Source organism: Gymnogyps californianus, chromosome 8, assembly GCF_018139145.2.
Source record: "Gymnogyps californianus isolate 813 chromosome 8, ASM1813914v2, whole genome shotgun sequence".
In the NCBI taxonomy this organism is placed as follows: Eukaryota; Metazoa; Chordata; class Aves; order Accipitriformes; family Cathartidae; genus Gymnogyps; species Gymnogyps californianus.
In genome coordinates, this window is record NC_059478.1 from 17,824,070 (window position 1) to 17,840,823 (window position 16,754).

The window sequence follows — 16,754 nt, forward strand, 5'->3', positions numbered from 1 at the left end:
CTGCAGAAGCGTGGTGTCTGGGTGTTGCCAGCAGCCTGCAGAGCCACTCCTGGGCTCTCCTCCCACACAGGTGGGATCTGGGGTACCGCTGAGACTGGTCAGAAGTGCTAGGAGCTGGGTGCTGAGAGAAGGATCTGGTGGAGGCCGTAGTTCTGGCCTCGGGCACCAGCAGTCCTTTCTTGGTGGGTAGCTGCAGCTCTGTCCGCACAGGGCAGTGCTGTCTCTGCCGAATAACCCGTGGAGAAATTCTGCAAAGGAGTTTCTGGTGTTTTCCTCGTAGCCGAAGGAGTGCTATCAGCAGGTATCTTGAAGTGCTGGTCTAGGTGCAGGTTTTCCTTGTGCAGACTTTTGATCATGCACAGCATGGCACACGCTGTATAACAGAGCCTAGCCTTTTGTCCGACTTGGTACTTCATTCCATTTTAATGTCAGCAAGAACCTTTTAAATGGTATTCATGTTGTCATGGTTTAGATTTTGGTCCTGACTCAGCATTTTGCTATCAGTTAGCTCTGTGATGGTTGTTTGTAATTGCTTGCATTGCTTTGTGGTGAGCGTTAGTGGTTGCTGAGGCACCATCTGTCATCTTCTGCTTCTGAAGGTTGGTAGTGAAGTAAAGTAGATAAGATTTTTATTTGATTGAATACGATACCAGCGTTCTGGTTCCTTACCTACGTGGTCTGTAGTCCCATTCTAGACTTCTAGATGACTGAGAATAGATTAAAAAAAAAAGTGGAAGAGGATATTGTGCATCTAGTAAGTGTTTCCCTTCAAAAATCTGCAGCGTGCGTTCTGGGGTCAGAATTTTCAATGTTTTTAATGCTTGCAGGCGTCGGCTGTATTGTCGTTTATTTGTATAGCACATTTAAGTTGTTTTACTGACCTGGTATATCATGTCTTTAAATCTCTTAAAATAAAGGTTCTGAACAGCTTTATATTGAGTGTCAAGTGGCCTTGAAAAGTTTTTAGAATTTGTGATACTGAGAAATGATGAGTTAAATTTATCGTGTTACCTGTAAACCAGCTAGAGCACAAGTGAAACATTTCTCCATGGTATAATAAAGGTAGCAGCAGATAGATAAACAAACAAATGTTTATATGTCCCAGAGAAAGTCTGAATACTTAAAATAAACATGTCTGAGGCTGTGCGTACCATTGGCAGGCTTCAGCAGGACTTCAGTATTAGTTGACAGAAACGACTCTGGGATTTCACTTCCAAGTAGATCACAACTTGCACAATGTGTAATATGAAAGAGCAACAGCTGCAAAGTAGTGCTGAAATACAGGGGGGAAGAGTACTAAGATATCAGCACCTAGGGTGTCTGGCAATATAAAATGCACTCCTCTAGTAGTCCTTTAATAAAGAATTATGTTTCTCTTGTTACAAGAGAGAGGATTTTAAATATCTAGTAACATTTCTGTAAGTTATATTTGTATTGAAATGTATTTTTACTTTCTGTAGGCAGTTAAAAGTCTGGAAGATTTGATTTCAAAACGTACCACAAATTTCAAAGGAAGTAAATCTACATGAAGAGCTACAAAGGGAGTTGATTTCAGAAGATACAGCATTTGCAAAAATGTCTTCAAGTTGTGTGACTTCAGTGTTTGCTTTGATGATTTTGTGCTTTGCAGCTGCAGGTAGGTGGCATTATATAAATCATACATTCAGTGTAACTTATTGTATATATTCAGAATTATTGATCAAAAGTACTTTTTCATGCTGGAAAAATGTAGGTCAGCTGACATTCATGTCTAGGTTTTATATTAAACTTGTGATCATAACTGCTGGTGTGGTGATGTGAGAAACAATGCAGTTCCTGTAAGAGCATTTTCTTGCACCTATGTTGCCCCTTAAAATCATTAAAGAACTGCAGTAGTAACATAAATTATTTTGGTTATTTATTTAAAAAAAAGAGAATTGTATGGTGCACATGTTATAAAGGGGGAGGTTCCTATGGAATCCTTTGTGAGTGGAAGCAGGGTAGCTCTGCCAGCACGATGCTGAGGCCGAACTATTGGCTCTGTCAAGAGGCTGGATTTATTGCCCTGGGTGCAGGGTTGTGCTGGTGAAGCTGAGCTAGGGTCTCTCTACAGAGCTGGGCTGAAAGGGTGTACCAGCTCAGCTCAGTGCTGCCTTCAAGGTCTATAATCTGGAATTAAGTCCCGATTATTTTAGTTCATAAAAAGAAATTTCTGACAAATTCCCAGAAAGGTTCGTAATAGGTCACTGACTCCGTCCATCCTTCCTGCCCTATTGGGATAAATCTCGCCTCAGTCATTCCTGACTGTTATCTAATCTGTTTTAATGTTAACTGTCAATGGTGATGGCAAAGACCTTTTAATAACAGTTGTCACTGTTACTGGAGGTCTCATAGGTTAGGAAGATGCATTGGCATTTATGGGGATTGTTCCTGTCCCACATTTTGTCCTGGATAGGGATTTTTAAAACAGTGTGTTGCAATAACTTGTGACAGAGAAAGGAGAGATCTGTAGAGTTCAAGTACCTAGCTTATATTGTAGTTTCTTCAAGTGCTGAAGTGATTCTTGTCGGTATGTTTGTTTGTCAAAGATCTTCCTGTGGTTGCAAGGGGAAGCCTCTTCTTATGTGTCCAGCTTGCATACAGCGTGGGTCATTGAAGAAGAGGCCAAGTGAATATACAGTCAGTCAAAATGAGGTAGTGGGAAAAGTGGACAGTGGACAGATGGCTTGCTTAAATCTGAGATGTCCTCACTGTGGAAAAGATGACCAGCTTTGGAAGAGACAGGGCTGAGCAATTAGATGTGTTACAATTTGGCTTCCTTTCATCGTCAGCATGGAAAATTATGTTGTTTCAAGCCCTCAAGCCTTGTGGGACTTTCTCTGGCGTTGACCTCCTGAAGGCATCCATCCAACATTAGTAACTTTGATTGTTTAATAGTATGTGATGCTGACATTTTGCAATAGCTTCATTACTGATGAACTTTCAGCAATACAGGGTGTGTCTGAGTGTGTCTGTGGCTTGAGCTGAGGATATGAATGCTGGTCTTGGCTGAGAAGAGCGATTACTTGGAATGAATCTGAATCATTATAGATGCATAAAAATCTACTTTAAAAGAAAGTGCCAGTGTAGAAAATAACTGTTTTAATTGATCACAACCACAGTTCCATTTTGCTGCTGAGGAGATTGCTTGCCTAAGAAGTCAGCTTACCTCTTAACACCAGCTTTAATTAAAAACCACTAATTTAAAAGTGTTATCAAACATAGTAGTACTATTAGAAAGTTATTCATTGTTCAGAAAGCTTAGCATGTCTGTCCTGACATTTATTGTGGTTTTTTTGGTTTTGCTCCCCAATTCTGTGTTTTCCTCTGGCAGCTATTCTTGAAACAAACTCTTAAAAAGCACTATGGCCTTGGATTTGATCAGATGCTTATTCATAAGTAGAGTCATAGAATGATTCTGGCTGCAAGGGACCTCTGGAAGTCTAGTCCAGCCCCCTGTTCAGAGTAGGGCTAGCTTCAAAGTTATTTCTTCTTGGAGACTGATTCTTCCCACTATTTACATGGGAAGAAGATAGCTGAAGGGAGTAGGAAGGGTCACAGTTCATTAGGAGGAGGTGAGGAAGCACCATCATTGTGGTTTCTAGCTGTGCCTGTCCTGTGGGTTTTGGTTTTCTTCCATGCTTTTTATTTTTGCAATAAATTCTTAATGAGAACAACTGGTTAATGTCCTTTACAGAGTATCATGAGTACAGTAAGATAAGAGCAATAAAGAACTGATGGACTCTGAAGGAGAGAGAGATTGATCGATTGGAGGCAGAGATAATTACAGCTGAGGAAGGACAGCTTTCTGAAGGTTATTTAGATAGAGCTTTTGCAACGTTTTTGTGTTAGTAGTCACCGAGTCCTGTTAACCCAAACAATTATACTTTAAATGCAGGGAGTTTGTGGCTATAGGTGAAATACAGGTGGGAGCAAGCAACGCGATCTACTTGTGCGCGGAAAAAGCTGTGGCAGATGCCCATGAGCTATTGTCAGCGTGATGGCCAGGGTACCGCAGGCTTGGCTCTTAATTGGCAGTGTGCAGAACCTGCACTTTTTCAGGCTTGAACCATTATCATACTAGTATAAATAAAACTGAGAAGTATAAATAAAACTAAGAAGTATAAATAAAATCCCTGCATGCCTGTGGTGAAGCCTGGGGGAGGCAGGGGGCAGCATGCCACCTCCCTAGGGTGTTGATTTTTATATATTGAGCCTTTTTCCAGCTTACTCTTTGTTTCTGAAGTAATGAGGCTGCTGCAGGAGAGCACACCTTTCTTTTGTTTGCCAGTCCTACACTGACACTGCTATTATTGGAAAGTCAGCAACAAAACCTAGACCAATATCTTCAGCATTGTTATCTTTTCAGATATAGGTGATCTTCTAGACAGAATCTGTGTTGGTTTGGGTTTTTTTCTTTCCATTCTTGCTTTTTAAGGTACTAATGTGTTATATATAACTCAAAAAAACCTGAGTTAGATGACATGATGCACAGAGATGCATATTCAAACCTGAGCCACAAAACTGCATGTTTTTCATGCTAATAGCTTAAAGAATACACCTCACTAACTTTGCATTGAAAATGGTCTGTATAAATATTCAAAGAATATTTGTCTATTTCTCTACCTCCTTTTACTGCCCGGATGTATGTAGCTAAATGCTTATCTGAATCTGATTTACTTTTAGCTTATACACAGATTTCTTGTAAGCTCATATTTATACAGCTTCAATTGTACAGAAGAAGACTGCAAAGAAGACCTTGATTACTGTGAGATTTTTCTTCCCCACGGAAAGTCCAAGGCAGGATGGAGAGGAGAACTGCTGGCAAACTACCTGCCTGTCTGAAGCAATTACGTTTTTGAAGTGGGCTTAACTAAGGTCTGGTAACCTGCAGTAGGAACTCCACACACACACTCAGAACTGCACACTGCTACAGCCTTGGATAACCTCATAAGCAAGTCTGGCTTTGTAGTCTTGGGAGCAAACATATTCTGTCCTAATGTAGCGTAAATCAAAGGCTGAAACGTATTTATTTTACTTGCTGGCAAATTTGTGCAGTTGGGTGCATGATGTATGTCTTGATAAAATGTCTTAGAGGACAGCTAAAACACATACCTGCCCTAGACCCTGAGGGCTAAACCTTCAACAAGATAGGTTCTTCCATGAAGGAATGGGAAAATTTTTTTAACTTGAACTACTTTTTTTCCTTGTTCTTTCCTGCCTTACTGTTCAGCTGGAAAGAAGATAGAAGGGTGATATAGTCTGTGGATCTGCGCTGGCCAAGGGTCTCATTCCAGCCTTCTGGGGTAGATCCTCTGGTGGTGCAAATCATTCCCGCTGCTGACAAAGTAGTGCAGCCATGGCATCTGATACCAACCAGAATTTGCCCATGCAGCTATGTTCTCTTCCCCTCAACCCCTCTGACATTTGATGTTGCCTGTGCTTGCCTTGTAGACACCTCTCTCCTTGTGACAGAGTTTCATGGTTGTGGTCAGGCTGATGGAGAGACTGTAAGAATTGGATATATTGAAGAATTCACCCATTTTCTGTAATACTGAGCTTACTGGTTTATCTGCTCACATTACGTCTGTCTCTATGGTTTTCTTTCAACAGCTCTTTATTCCCTGATTCTCTACTGTATTGTTATCCTAGCTTTTTTTTTCTTTCTTTCTACATACTTGTTCTTATAAGTAATCTTACGTTGTTCAGAGCATGTGTTGCTTCATTTTCAATAAGGCTGTTTGCTTGTAAGCTAATGTATCTTTTGGATCTGTGCCCCCCAGATATGGTGGTGATGGGTGCCATGTTAATAAGCGTAACAACAGGAAGAAACAGGCCTTGTCATGACATTTTTTCTTTTTTTTAAAGAGGAACTTCCCTTGACCTTGAACACTGTGTTTCCAAAAGCAATATAGGATCCTTCGAAGTATAATAGAAAGTCCTTCCACTGGAAGGTGAAGGACGTGATCTAAAAAAAAAAAAGAAGTAATGCTGGGAGTCAGTCACACAAATTTCCTTCTGTTTTAAACAGTGTTTGCTGGGTATTTCCTAGATCTAATTAAATTGTAAGTTTAATTTTTCCTCAAAATATTTGTTGGCAGAGGTGTGGGGCTTTTTGTTTGTTTAAATTGTGGTTAGAGGATGAGAACCAAGGGACAGGGGTTGGCTCTTGAATTATTAGGACTGAAGTAAAGCACAGACTGGTTGCAACTTTTGAACAGATAGAGATTTCAAATCAGCCAGCTTCTGCCTCCCTTGAAAAGCCACCCAGTCCTATTCCTTTATGGTCTGGATAGTCAGTCTTTTAGAGGACGAGATTAACCAGTACTCGGCGCATTTAAAGACGCAAGCTCAGAGAAGCATTAGAGGAGCAGAGGGCTGGTTTGCGTGCTGTGCCTTGCTTGTCTTGTATCTGTGCCGCTGCCACACTTCGGGTTGGAAAGGCTGGGAGCCCTCCTGTAGAGGCTGTAAGGGAACAGCCGTGCTCTTCTCATGAGAGCCTATCATGCTCTCACTTCTGAGAAATACTAATTAGGAACCGCTGACTAGCTCTTAAAGGTGGAAAATGTTCTAATTTTTTTTATCCTTTCAGCACCCTGATGGTGATTTGAAGCATCTTAATGTCAGATGTTCATCTGATAGGGAACCAAATGATGAATTCCTAACTTCATGTCAGTGAGCTTGGTGAGATAACTTTGAGAAGGCAAAATATACACAAAAAACTGTTAATCTAATTTCACACAAAAAGAAGTAATACCTTTCAAGCAGTAAATGATGTTTTTAAGTGAGCAATTTAAATACAAAGGCTGATCAAAGCTGGGAAGCTAGACTAAATCTGTAGGTCCTCTGAATTAATGTTTCATCAGCACTGCCGTTCGGTGATCTGTTCCTGTGTAAATTAGGTTTTTAACTGGTCTTCTGTCTGTCTCTCAGCCAGCTCAGTTGAGTCAGATCCTGTGCCATTTCTGTGTGGTTTATGCATAAACAGTATTTTTATCTTCCAAAACCACACAAAAATTCTGAAGAACTTTGAGTGTCAGGATACAGAGAAAGGCTATGTATTTTAGAAGAGGTAATTGTATCACAGACTTGGAATGGCTTGAACTCAGCAGACTGCATTTTTCCTGTATCAGCAAGGCTCTGAAGCTAAAAACGGTTGAATTTCAGCAGAGTTCGGCACCCACGTGGAACAGTAGGATGTGGGGTTGTGGGTCCTGATTCAGCAAAACAACTGAGCGTATGTCTAAGTGCTTTGCTGAACCAGAGCATTTATCAGTAAACATGAAAGTCTGCTTCTTTGATTAAAACTGACTCTGGATGATGCCAAAGGAATTCTAAGAAATATCAAGCTCGTAATGCAGTACTTGAATTGTATAGATGCAGGCAAATGGCAGCATTACTGAGTGTCTCTGGAGGGAAGTACTCAACTGATGAAAAGTAGTTTTGCGGAAGATTTTATGGCATGGAATGGTGAATGGCATTAATCCTTGTCTTTCTAAGGAAATTTATTGAAGTTTTTTGTAAGAGAAACTTGTCTTTAACAAGTTCTAAGCATCATGTAATTATTTTATAAATACTGTGCTAAAAATAATTCTTTTGTTTTCTGAAGGGAATTGGGATTTTGCTTGTAGATCTTTTAATATCCTTTCTGTACTGTAGGCCCTTATTAACTCTTTCTTAGCTTCTCAATTTGTCATTTAGCTTAAAAATAACACAAACCCTTGATCTCTTTAATAAAAAAGTAAAAAAGGCATATTTAGTTAACTAAAGATGGTATTCTTGTCTTGTCTAACGTCAAGGAGAGGCACAGTTGTTTTCTGAACTCAAGGGTCTACAGAGCAAAGTGGTAGGTACTCTAGGACATACCTAAAAAAATTGTCTTCTAACTAATATGTATTGGCCCTTTAATTTTTTTTGTTTTAAAATTATTCTCCCATCAAAATTACCTCAGCTGTTGATACGTTGAACCTGCCTACCTTGGCTCTACAGAATGATAACTTTATTTTGTGCTTGCTTGTTTCTTTTGCTGCAAAATAATATAAATTCTGTCATTTGGACTAAGCAGGGCATGTGCAAGCATCAAACAGCACAGTTTTATCTGTTGTACAGGAAGAATTAGGCTCCAAGGGCTGTAGCACCCCAAACCCAGCATTTGCAAATGTGGTCCTAGGGTGTCTCAACGAGAAATGGAGCATCTGCTATTAGAGAAACAGTTGTTACTTTCACAGGAAAAATGTATTGAGTTTCTGCAAGTTTTTTTTCTTTTATAAGCTTTTTCCACTGAAATATATTTGCATGGATCAACACTGTTGTTTTACTACTGGTTATGTTATAGTGTAGAGAGAATATAGGGACCAGATATATTCCTTTTCAAAGAAGAGAAATAATTTCATCCTCTGTAGCTAATGACAATAAAAGGAACTGAAGTCCCTCAGGCTGTAAGTCATAGGAGAGATGAATTTGGAGTGAAAAAAAATATATTTAGCACAAAGACTCTGTGCCACGTTTCATTACCTGAAGGCATTGAGTTGGATTCCTCTTTGGTGTAAACTTGTTTTAACTCAATGGAATTTCACCAAGGATAAATTTTGACCCCAGGTGACAAAAGCAAAGGTTTTTAATAATTCCATAAAGTGCAGCTGCTTCAAGCACAGTGTGCTTTTCTTCATATTTTTAGGTGTACTTTATAAAAGATGGAGCTATTGTTCCCTTATTTGGCAGCTACTACACTGTGAGACTTAACTAATAGGCAGTTAATAAAAAGGGGATTTTACCTGTCAGTGATGGAAAGAACTAAACTGAAAATGTCATTACTCGTTATTGGAAGCAGTGCATAGAAGAAGTAACAAATAAAGGAATTCAGGGTTAGGCGATGGAAACATTCGTAAGGTTTGTTGCTGTTTTACCTCTTCAGTAAAAAGTTTGCTTTCCTCTGGAACAGGTTTGGTGTTTTGGTGTTGGGTTTTTTTTGTTGTTTTGTTTTTAAATTTTTAATGACTTTACTTAACAGTTGGAGCCAACAGAGAGTGAAGAATTGATTTTGTGGTTATCTTCATTTCTTGTCCTCTTTTCTTTTTCTTCACTTCCTAGATCACCAAATTTGCCTTGTGTCTGGAAAGGAGGGTTGATGCAATTTATTTTGGAATAAATAGAATTTTCCTTTATATTATTAATTTCCATTTAAATGGAACAGTAAAACATATGTCCTACTAGAGAATTCTCCTCAAGCTATTTTCATTCAAGCTGCTAAGTCAAGTTGACATTTTTTCCCTTCACAAGATTGTGTACCTTTCATTAATGTGTAAAAATCAGCGGGGGTAAATGGCCACTTAGCATCACAATGTCATGGCGGTTCCTTAGGCTTCAGCAATGGTATGAAAATGAGTAAAGGCAAAAAGGTTATTTGAAAATGTAGCTATTGCTGAAGTAGCTTAACATAGTTCAGTTTGCACATTTGGGGTTGCTTTAAGGAAATCTGTAGAAGATGAGAAACTCTTACAGCAATGGCCACACGTTGTAGATGTGTGTGTGTGGTGTGTGTTTAGTCCAAATGAGTGATTCCTGGTTGGTCTTGGGAAACATCTGCTCTGAAGCATAAAACCTCCATGTGGCTCAGGGCACTGCTGGGCAGGTGTGCTGCCTGCTCTGCTGTGTCTGAGGACCGTGGTGGAGTCTTCTGCCCGTTGACTGACATGCACTTTTCATACAGCCAACACACAGCTGCCCTGTGTGACTTGACGTGTGTATGTTCATCCTGTGTGGTGGCTAAATCATAGAATGGTTTGGGTTGGAAGGGGCCTTAAAGATCATCTAGTTCCAGCCCCCCTGCCATGGGCAGGGACACCTTCCACTAGATCAGGTTGCTCAAAGCCCCATCCAACCTGGCCTTGGACACTTCCAGGTAGGGGGCATCCACAACTTCTCTGGCCAACCTGTTCCAGTGTCTCACCACCCTCACAGTAAAGAATTTCTTCCTAATATCCAATCTAAATCTACCCTCTTTCAGTTTAAAACTGTTACCTGTCATCCTACCACTACACTCCCTCGTAAAGAGTCCCTCTCCATCTTTCCTGTAGGCCCTCTTTAAGTACTGGAAGGCCGCTATAAGGTCTCCCCGGAGCCTTCTCTTGTCTAGGCTGAACAACCTCAACTCTCTCAGCCTGTCCTCATAGGGGAGGTGCTCCAGCCCCCTGATCGTCTTTGTGGCCCTCCTCTGGACCAGCTCGAGCAGGTCCATGTCTGTCTTATGCTGGGGGCTCCAGAGCTGGACACAGTACTCCAGGTGGGGTCTCACAAGAGCGGAGTAGAGGGGGAGAATCACCTCCCTCGACCTGCTAGCCGCATTTCTTTTGATACAGCCCAGGATGCGATTGGCTTTCTGGGCTGTGAGCGCACATTGCTGGCTCATATTCAGTTTTTCATCCATTAATACCCCCAAGTCCTTCTCCACAGGGCTGCTCTCAATCCACTCGTTGCCCAGCCTGTATTTGTGCTTGGGATTGCCCCAACCCATGTGCAGGACCTTGCATTTGGCCTTGTTGAACTTCATGAGGTTCACACGGGCCCACCTCTCAAGCCTGTCAAGGTCCCTCTGGATGGCATCCCTTCCTTCCAGCATGTCAACCGCACCACACAGCTTGGTATCGTCAGCAAACTTGCTGAGGGTGCACTCAATCCCAATGTAAATGCCTGTGTCTGAAGGACCCTTGGGAGAGGGTGGAGAGAGTTACAGGCTGTCAAATTGATTCTTCCCAGCTGTGGCATGTCCTCGGCCATGAGCAGGGACTCCTGAAGAGTGCAGTGATGGCTGGGCTGCTGGCTGGATCAATTCTTCTTGTGGAGTCCCCATGACCTGATGGCCATAGGTGTATTAAATACATAGGACTAACCTATGAGCCTCAGCTTTTGACTGAAAAATGAAAGGCTTGTATCTGGTTAGTGACTTTCTCTGTGATCTCGCCATGAGTTATTTCATCTCTCAATCTTGGTCTCTTGATATGTAAAACAGATGCGTTTTGCTCTGTCGTCTTCCGTGCAGGACCGTTTGAAGGACTAACGTAATAGCTTTAAAGTACTCGGATCACATCAGTGCTAACTGCTGTTATCTCATTAATTCTTCAAAACCTTCCCCCCACCCTTTTTTGGAGGCATGAAAATGGCAAAGGTTTTATTTAAAGGTCTGTCAGACTTTTTGCCTGCCTTGCTTGTGTTTAGACTAGTGGATGCTGAACTGCAGAAGTTCTTTGTGATCTCGGACGAGGAACAAGCTGGTTGAAGTTTTGGCAAGTCATAAATTAGTTATGATGTCCTGAGGAGTGTCTTAACTGATGGAGCTGCTTCTCTTTCTTCTCCTGCCATGCCAACCCTTATTTTAAAAAAAAAAAAAAAAAAAAAATCACTATTTTTACAGGAAGTAGAATCAGTCATACTCAAAGCAAGGGGATGGGAAATATGAGACACTCTTGCTTTGCTGTAGGCAAAAGGATTTTCAGGTGAAATGTGACTCTTGCATCATTAGAAGAAAACTTAAAACAGTGGGTGGGACTACATTACATCCCATGCTTAGTTTGAGCAACATGTTAGAAATTTAATATGTGGCTTCAGTTTCTTGTATTAAGGCAGACTTCAACTTTGGAGATGATTTGTTAAACTATGTAATTTGTAACAGTTGCCAATTTTCTGCATTTTCTGCTTTGAAATGTTAGATCAGTCTGGCAAAATTTCCTTTTATAGCACTAATGAATTCAAAGCAGTAATTAATTGTTCTATGGGATATTTTCACCTTCAAGCTGAAAAAGTAATGGGTATTTGAGAAAATTGGCAAGAAAACTGTTCAGAGATCACCTTGGATATACTTGTCTCAGTTGCTTTTTGGAACTAGGCCAGTAGTAGTTGTTTTTCTTGCTGAAATAGTGCTCGTGGCCATATTGTTCGCTGTATTTGCTTTCATTCTCCCAGCGCTAATGTTTGATCTCTGTGATAACATGTATTGTCACAGATAGAAGTAAGAGAGCTAAAATATGCATCATAAGAAGGACTCTGAGGTTGGTTTTTTTTTAAAAGATTACAATTGTCTAAACACCTAGGCAAATGTTTCTCCAGTGTCTCTTGTTAAAAGGCCAGCTAACTGACTTTAGTAATAGTTTCTATAACAAGGAAAAAAAAAAGTAACTAAAATGCTCAGAATAAGGAATGCTTCATGCCAGTAGCAGAAAAATAAAAGCAATCCTGAAAAAGACCCTGTTCTGTTGCTTGTGAATTCTCTTGAACTCTCTATTCTCTTTTATTTTTTTGAAATTAACAAAGCTAGGTTTTTTTACGCAATTTCATGCCTAAAGTAAAACAATGCTTAAGACTCTCTGTGATGGTTGATTTTGAATAAAAGAATTTTAAAAACTAAATTTACTTAATTCTAGGTCTCTGTTACATTTACTGGATCTCAAAAGTACATTTGCAGCGAGAAGCCTGTAAGTCAGCTCTTAAGAATACCAGACTGAACTTCAACTTTATTGATATGATTCAGGAGAAAAGAATTCTAATGAAACAGTTCTGAGTAGTGAGCTGCTTAATGGTGTTGTTAAAATCTTCCTGTATGCAGAGGAAACCTAACCAGCTAATTCTTCTGTTTGTTTCAACATCACACAAGCACTATGCAAAAGTATTCAGCAAAAAAATTGTCTAAGACATTTCAAGTAAAGGTTGCTAACAAAGAATCTGCTCCCCCCCCCCCCCCCCCCCCCCCCCGCCTCAAGGAGTCCTAGATTGTAGCTTCCCTCTTTCTCCAGAGAAATAATAATGCACTTAAGATGGTTTTACAGGTCAAGCGTTCATGTATCTGTCTATGATTTGACAAGATTGCTCAAAGAAAAAGTAGGGTGAAATCAGGATTTATTTGGGAGGATTTCTGAGCAACGAATCAATGCTTTTTTGGCCTAGTGGACTGGATTAATTTAATTAGAGCAATAAACATTTTTTGTTCTAGTTCACTGAACTAATTAAGTTGATTCAGTTCTGATACCTGTGTTGTCTCCTTGTTCCAGTTGCTTTCATTAAATTTTTGAAAGGAGCAATACTCTGTTCCAGTAGAAGGGATATGATTTTTCTCTAGTGCTCCATGGTGCCAGCCTGTATGCTGGTGTCCCAGTGCTCCCTGGTGGCGTCCCTTGCTGGAATGCTTCTCTGGGGATTCAGTTTGCTGCTTTGCGGGCAACAAGCCCCCGCCACTGGAAAGCGTTCGTGTTTAGACCGTAACTTTCTGCACAAAGTAGCTACATCTTCTGCCAAATAATCCCACCCTAAACCAGTCAGCAGGTGTCTGATCCTGATATGGTCGTATAACATTACGACTGTAGGACAATTTTATGGCAGAAATTTTAGAGCAGTGTAGCACAGCTCCTTCTTCGTTACTGGAATTAATCTTAGGGTTCATGCCCTGAAGTGGTAACAATACAGTTGTCCTGGTCTGAAGTCTTTTGATATTCCTAATCCATTTGTGATACATGGGTTCGTTTGCTTTTTCTTCCTATCCACTTCTTGTTAGGTCTTCCACGCTATTTTGTTAAATAGGCCATCACTGGTCAGTTAGAGAGACATTTAGTGGGAACCTGCTGTGCAAGGGCTGTAGTGCCAGTGAAGGGACTCACACTGTTACTCGCTTTCAGTGGGACCCTGCCATGAGTGTGATGCTCTCTGCTCCCCTCTTTCCTTGGGGATACATTCTTCCTCCTGTGTCCAATACCTCACTGTTAACTGTCTGTATCCGGGATGTATATTAGTATATTTTCTTAGAGTGATCTCATCACTAATGAGTATTTGATGCCTTTGTGATGCCCCTAATATACACATAGAGCAGCTGACAGACTTTTTAAACAACCGTCCTTGTAGTCTTCTGGATAATCTCAAAGAATGTTTAAATACAACAGTGCAGTTACATTGGAAGTTTTTAATATAAACAGGTTTTTTTCATACAATGGCTTAACAATGTATTGTGGGTTATATATGGGGTCTCTCTTTCCATTTATGGTGAACAAAAACTGCAGCTGACTGTCCTAGGTGGTTAACTAAACTGTTAATGGTTATATTAAGGGTAGTTAAAGAATTGGTGAATGAGAGTACACTTCCGTGCTTTATTTCTGAATATATTTGATTTGTTACTGTACCCTTGTTATCCAGAGAAAAGGACATTTGTGCTCAACAAGAACTTTGTTCTTCTTTTCCAGCCAAGCTTCTGGCACTGGTAGTCGGGCTGAGAGTAGTGGGACTGCTGAACTGCTCTGCCTTGTTTCTCTCTTATTATGAGTCAGGTCTGTGTTGACCTCGGGGGGGGGGGGGCGTCTTGTTTATTTAGTTGTTTGTATCCCATTAGAAAATGTTGGTACCACTCTTCAGTTGATCAGTAGGGGGTGGCTTTTTTTAAAGCAGGGATACAGTCAGGCTTATGCTTAGCCAAGTAACTTCCCTTGCAGTGTAATGTTAAGAATGCCTCTGCATTGTACGGCCAGTAAATTATCATGAATCTCATGAGATGTTTGTAAAATAATGGGTGTTAACTTCATTAAAGGGAATGGAAGTTTAACCACTGGTCCACTAATACGAAGAACAAGTTTCAGCCTGGCTCCTGTGTGCTTACGTGAGAGCTTTTGAAGTCCTAGAAGAGTGGCTGGTTTTCCCTACACCTTCATGATTGCTAGAGCGAACACAGGGACCCTTGAAGAAGGGTGGCAGAGGTAGTGGAACCTCCCTTTTTTGTAGCAGCTCATGTTTGTACTAGATCAAAACTGAATTTCCTCTTACAGGAGTATCGAAGTATCGTTCAAGTATTTTGAGTAACTTGATCTGTGGTTCACCTGGTGGCACAGTTAGACATCAACCACCAAGTAAAACGTATCCTGTCAGAATTGGAGCATATGGCAACAAAAGCATAGCTACACCTCTTTGCCCAAAAGTACATGAAAAGCTGACAGAAACGCTTTTTTGTTCATGTAACTGATGTAGCTGTACCCAGAAGAAGGGTTTGCCCACTTAGCAGAGTTTCCAACAGTGATATACAATACATTATGGAAAGGAAATGCACTATTGTACAATGCAATGTTGAAACTTGCATGCTTTTCGTATTAAAATTGTTAAATAAATGAGACGCAGCAGCCCTTGTCAGGACTCTGAGCTGGAACCCTTCACACTCAGTGCGTTATGCTGCAGTGCTAGCAAGTGAAAGCCTGAAACAGCTGAGCTTATCTAAACCCTACCAAACAATATGAACAAAACCTTACAGTGACTTAACCGGGCCCTGTATTATGTTATTTGTCTGCTTGTTTTTTGTTTGTATTAAAATGCCATTTATTTAATATCCAACTTTTGTCAGCTGGGAAAGACAGTTCCTAGCTCTTGTTTTTTCCCCAAAATCAAAACCTGATGTTACCCCCTAATTATGGATACATTGAAATGGGTCGTTTGAATGTTATTTTCTTCTACAAAAATAGTAGTAACAATTAAAAAAAAAAATCTATCTAGGTATGTGAGATGCATAGCAGTGGCCACCTTCAGACTTTTATAAATTCCAGCAAAACAGATTTTATTGTACAGACTGCCACCACCAAGTGCTGACTCAATGATAGCTTTTACGTGTACCTCTTATGTTTAGCAGGAAGAGATATTACTCATTTTATTTAATGCCCTTTCTGGGGGATTGTTTCAAGGCTTGCAAAGTGTGTATGAGGCCCCACAGACTGCTGACTCCACTGCAGAGTTATTTTACATCTAGTAAGTTCCAGGATATTGTGACTGTTTTCTAAATAGTGCTATCCTTTACTGATTGTACTTGAAAACAAAGTTACGCTGTTCTAAGTGTTGCCAAGTCACTTTGAAAGTCTCACTGTAAGGTTTCTCACTGCTCACCCTGTATGTAGGGCTGGGCCGTTGGTTTGTCTTTTTGTTGGAAGGGAAAAGCCACCCTGCTCACTGAGGTATCTGCTTCCAGTTAAGTTGTGGCAAGAAAGCTTCTGTGATCTTGCAGCATGAACATCCTCAGGCTTTTATATTTATTTTATATTTTGTGGTTAGTTTTTGCAGAATCTACCTGCATTTTTTTTTTCCTGATGTCTTGTTTGTTTGATTGTTTAAGAAGGAGCATCTAGAGTTTTTGTGTACTGGAAAAGACAATGAATTGTACTCCATCGCTGGCAGTCGGGTTCCCTGTGTGAGTCCCTGCCGTCTGTAGTATCAAGGGGGCTCTTGCCTTCTTCAGGCAAGCTCTTAGATGGGAGTTGAACCATTGCCATACAGGGAGATGGATTTCGGCACCTGTGGGGTCTCTGCAAGGGAAGTACTTTAGATGTGCGTGTGAACATTTTATATTTTTGTGAAACTTGAATCGGCTTTGAGGTTCCCTGAGACTTTTTTCTGGGCAGCAGTGATACTAAGATACGTGCCTTATAAAGGCTATGTTAGCATTGGGCACAAATGACTTATTTCCTGAGTTAAAACTCCTTTCCCCAACTTCCCTTTTTTAAAAAAAAAAAAAAGGCAAAAGTCAATAAAAGATTATTTGAGGAGAAGAGCCATTGTGATTTCATATGGAGGCCATCTCAGTTCTCCTTTTATATCTGATGCTCGCCTGGGAGTATACGCTGTATTCGTGTCCTGGGCTTGAATTGTTTCCAACTTATTAATAGTTTTGAAAATGCGTTTAACAGTTAACTGCCAATGTGCACGCTCTTTTTGGTTACAGCTAACAAGCA

The 16,754-nt window shown here is 40.5% G+C and overlaps 1 protein-coding gene across 3 annotated transcripts in view; it reads left to right on the forward strand.

Moving 5' to 3' along the window:
- Positions 1-16,754, forward strand: part of TGFBR3 (transforming growth factor beta receptor 3) — a 127,776-nt gene that overhangs the window by 13,621 nt on the left and 97,401 nt on the right. For all 3 annotated transcript variants that reach the window (XM_050900678.1, XM_050900680.1, XM_050900679.1), the window contains exon 2: positions 1,461-1,636. In XM_050900678.1, the coding sequence (XP_050756635.1) occupies positions 1,576-1,636 (61 nt within the window). In that variant the 5' untranslated portion in view covers positions 1,461-1,575. The remainder of the gene's footprint in view (positions 1-1,460; positions 1,637-16,754) is intronic.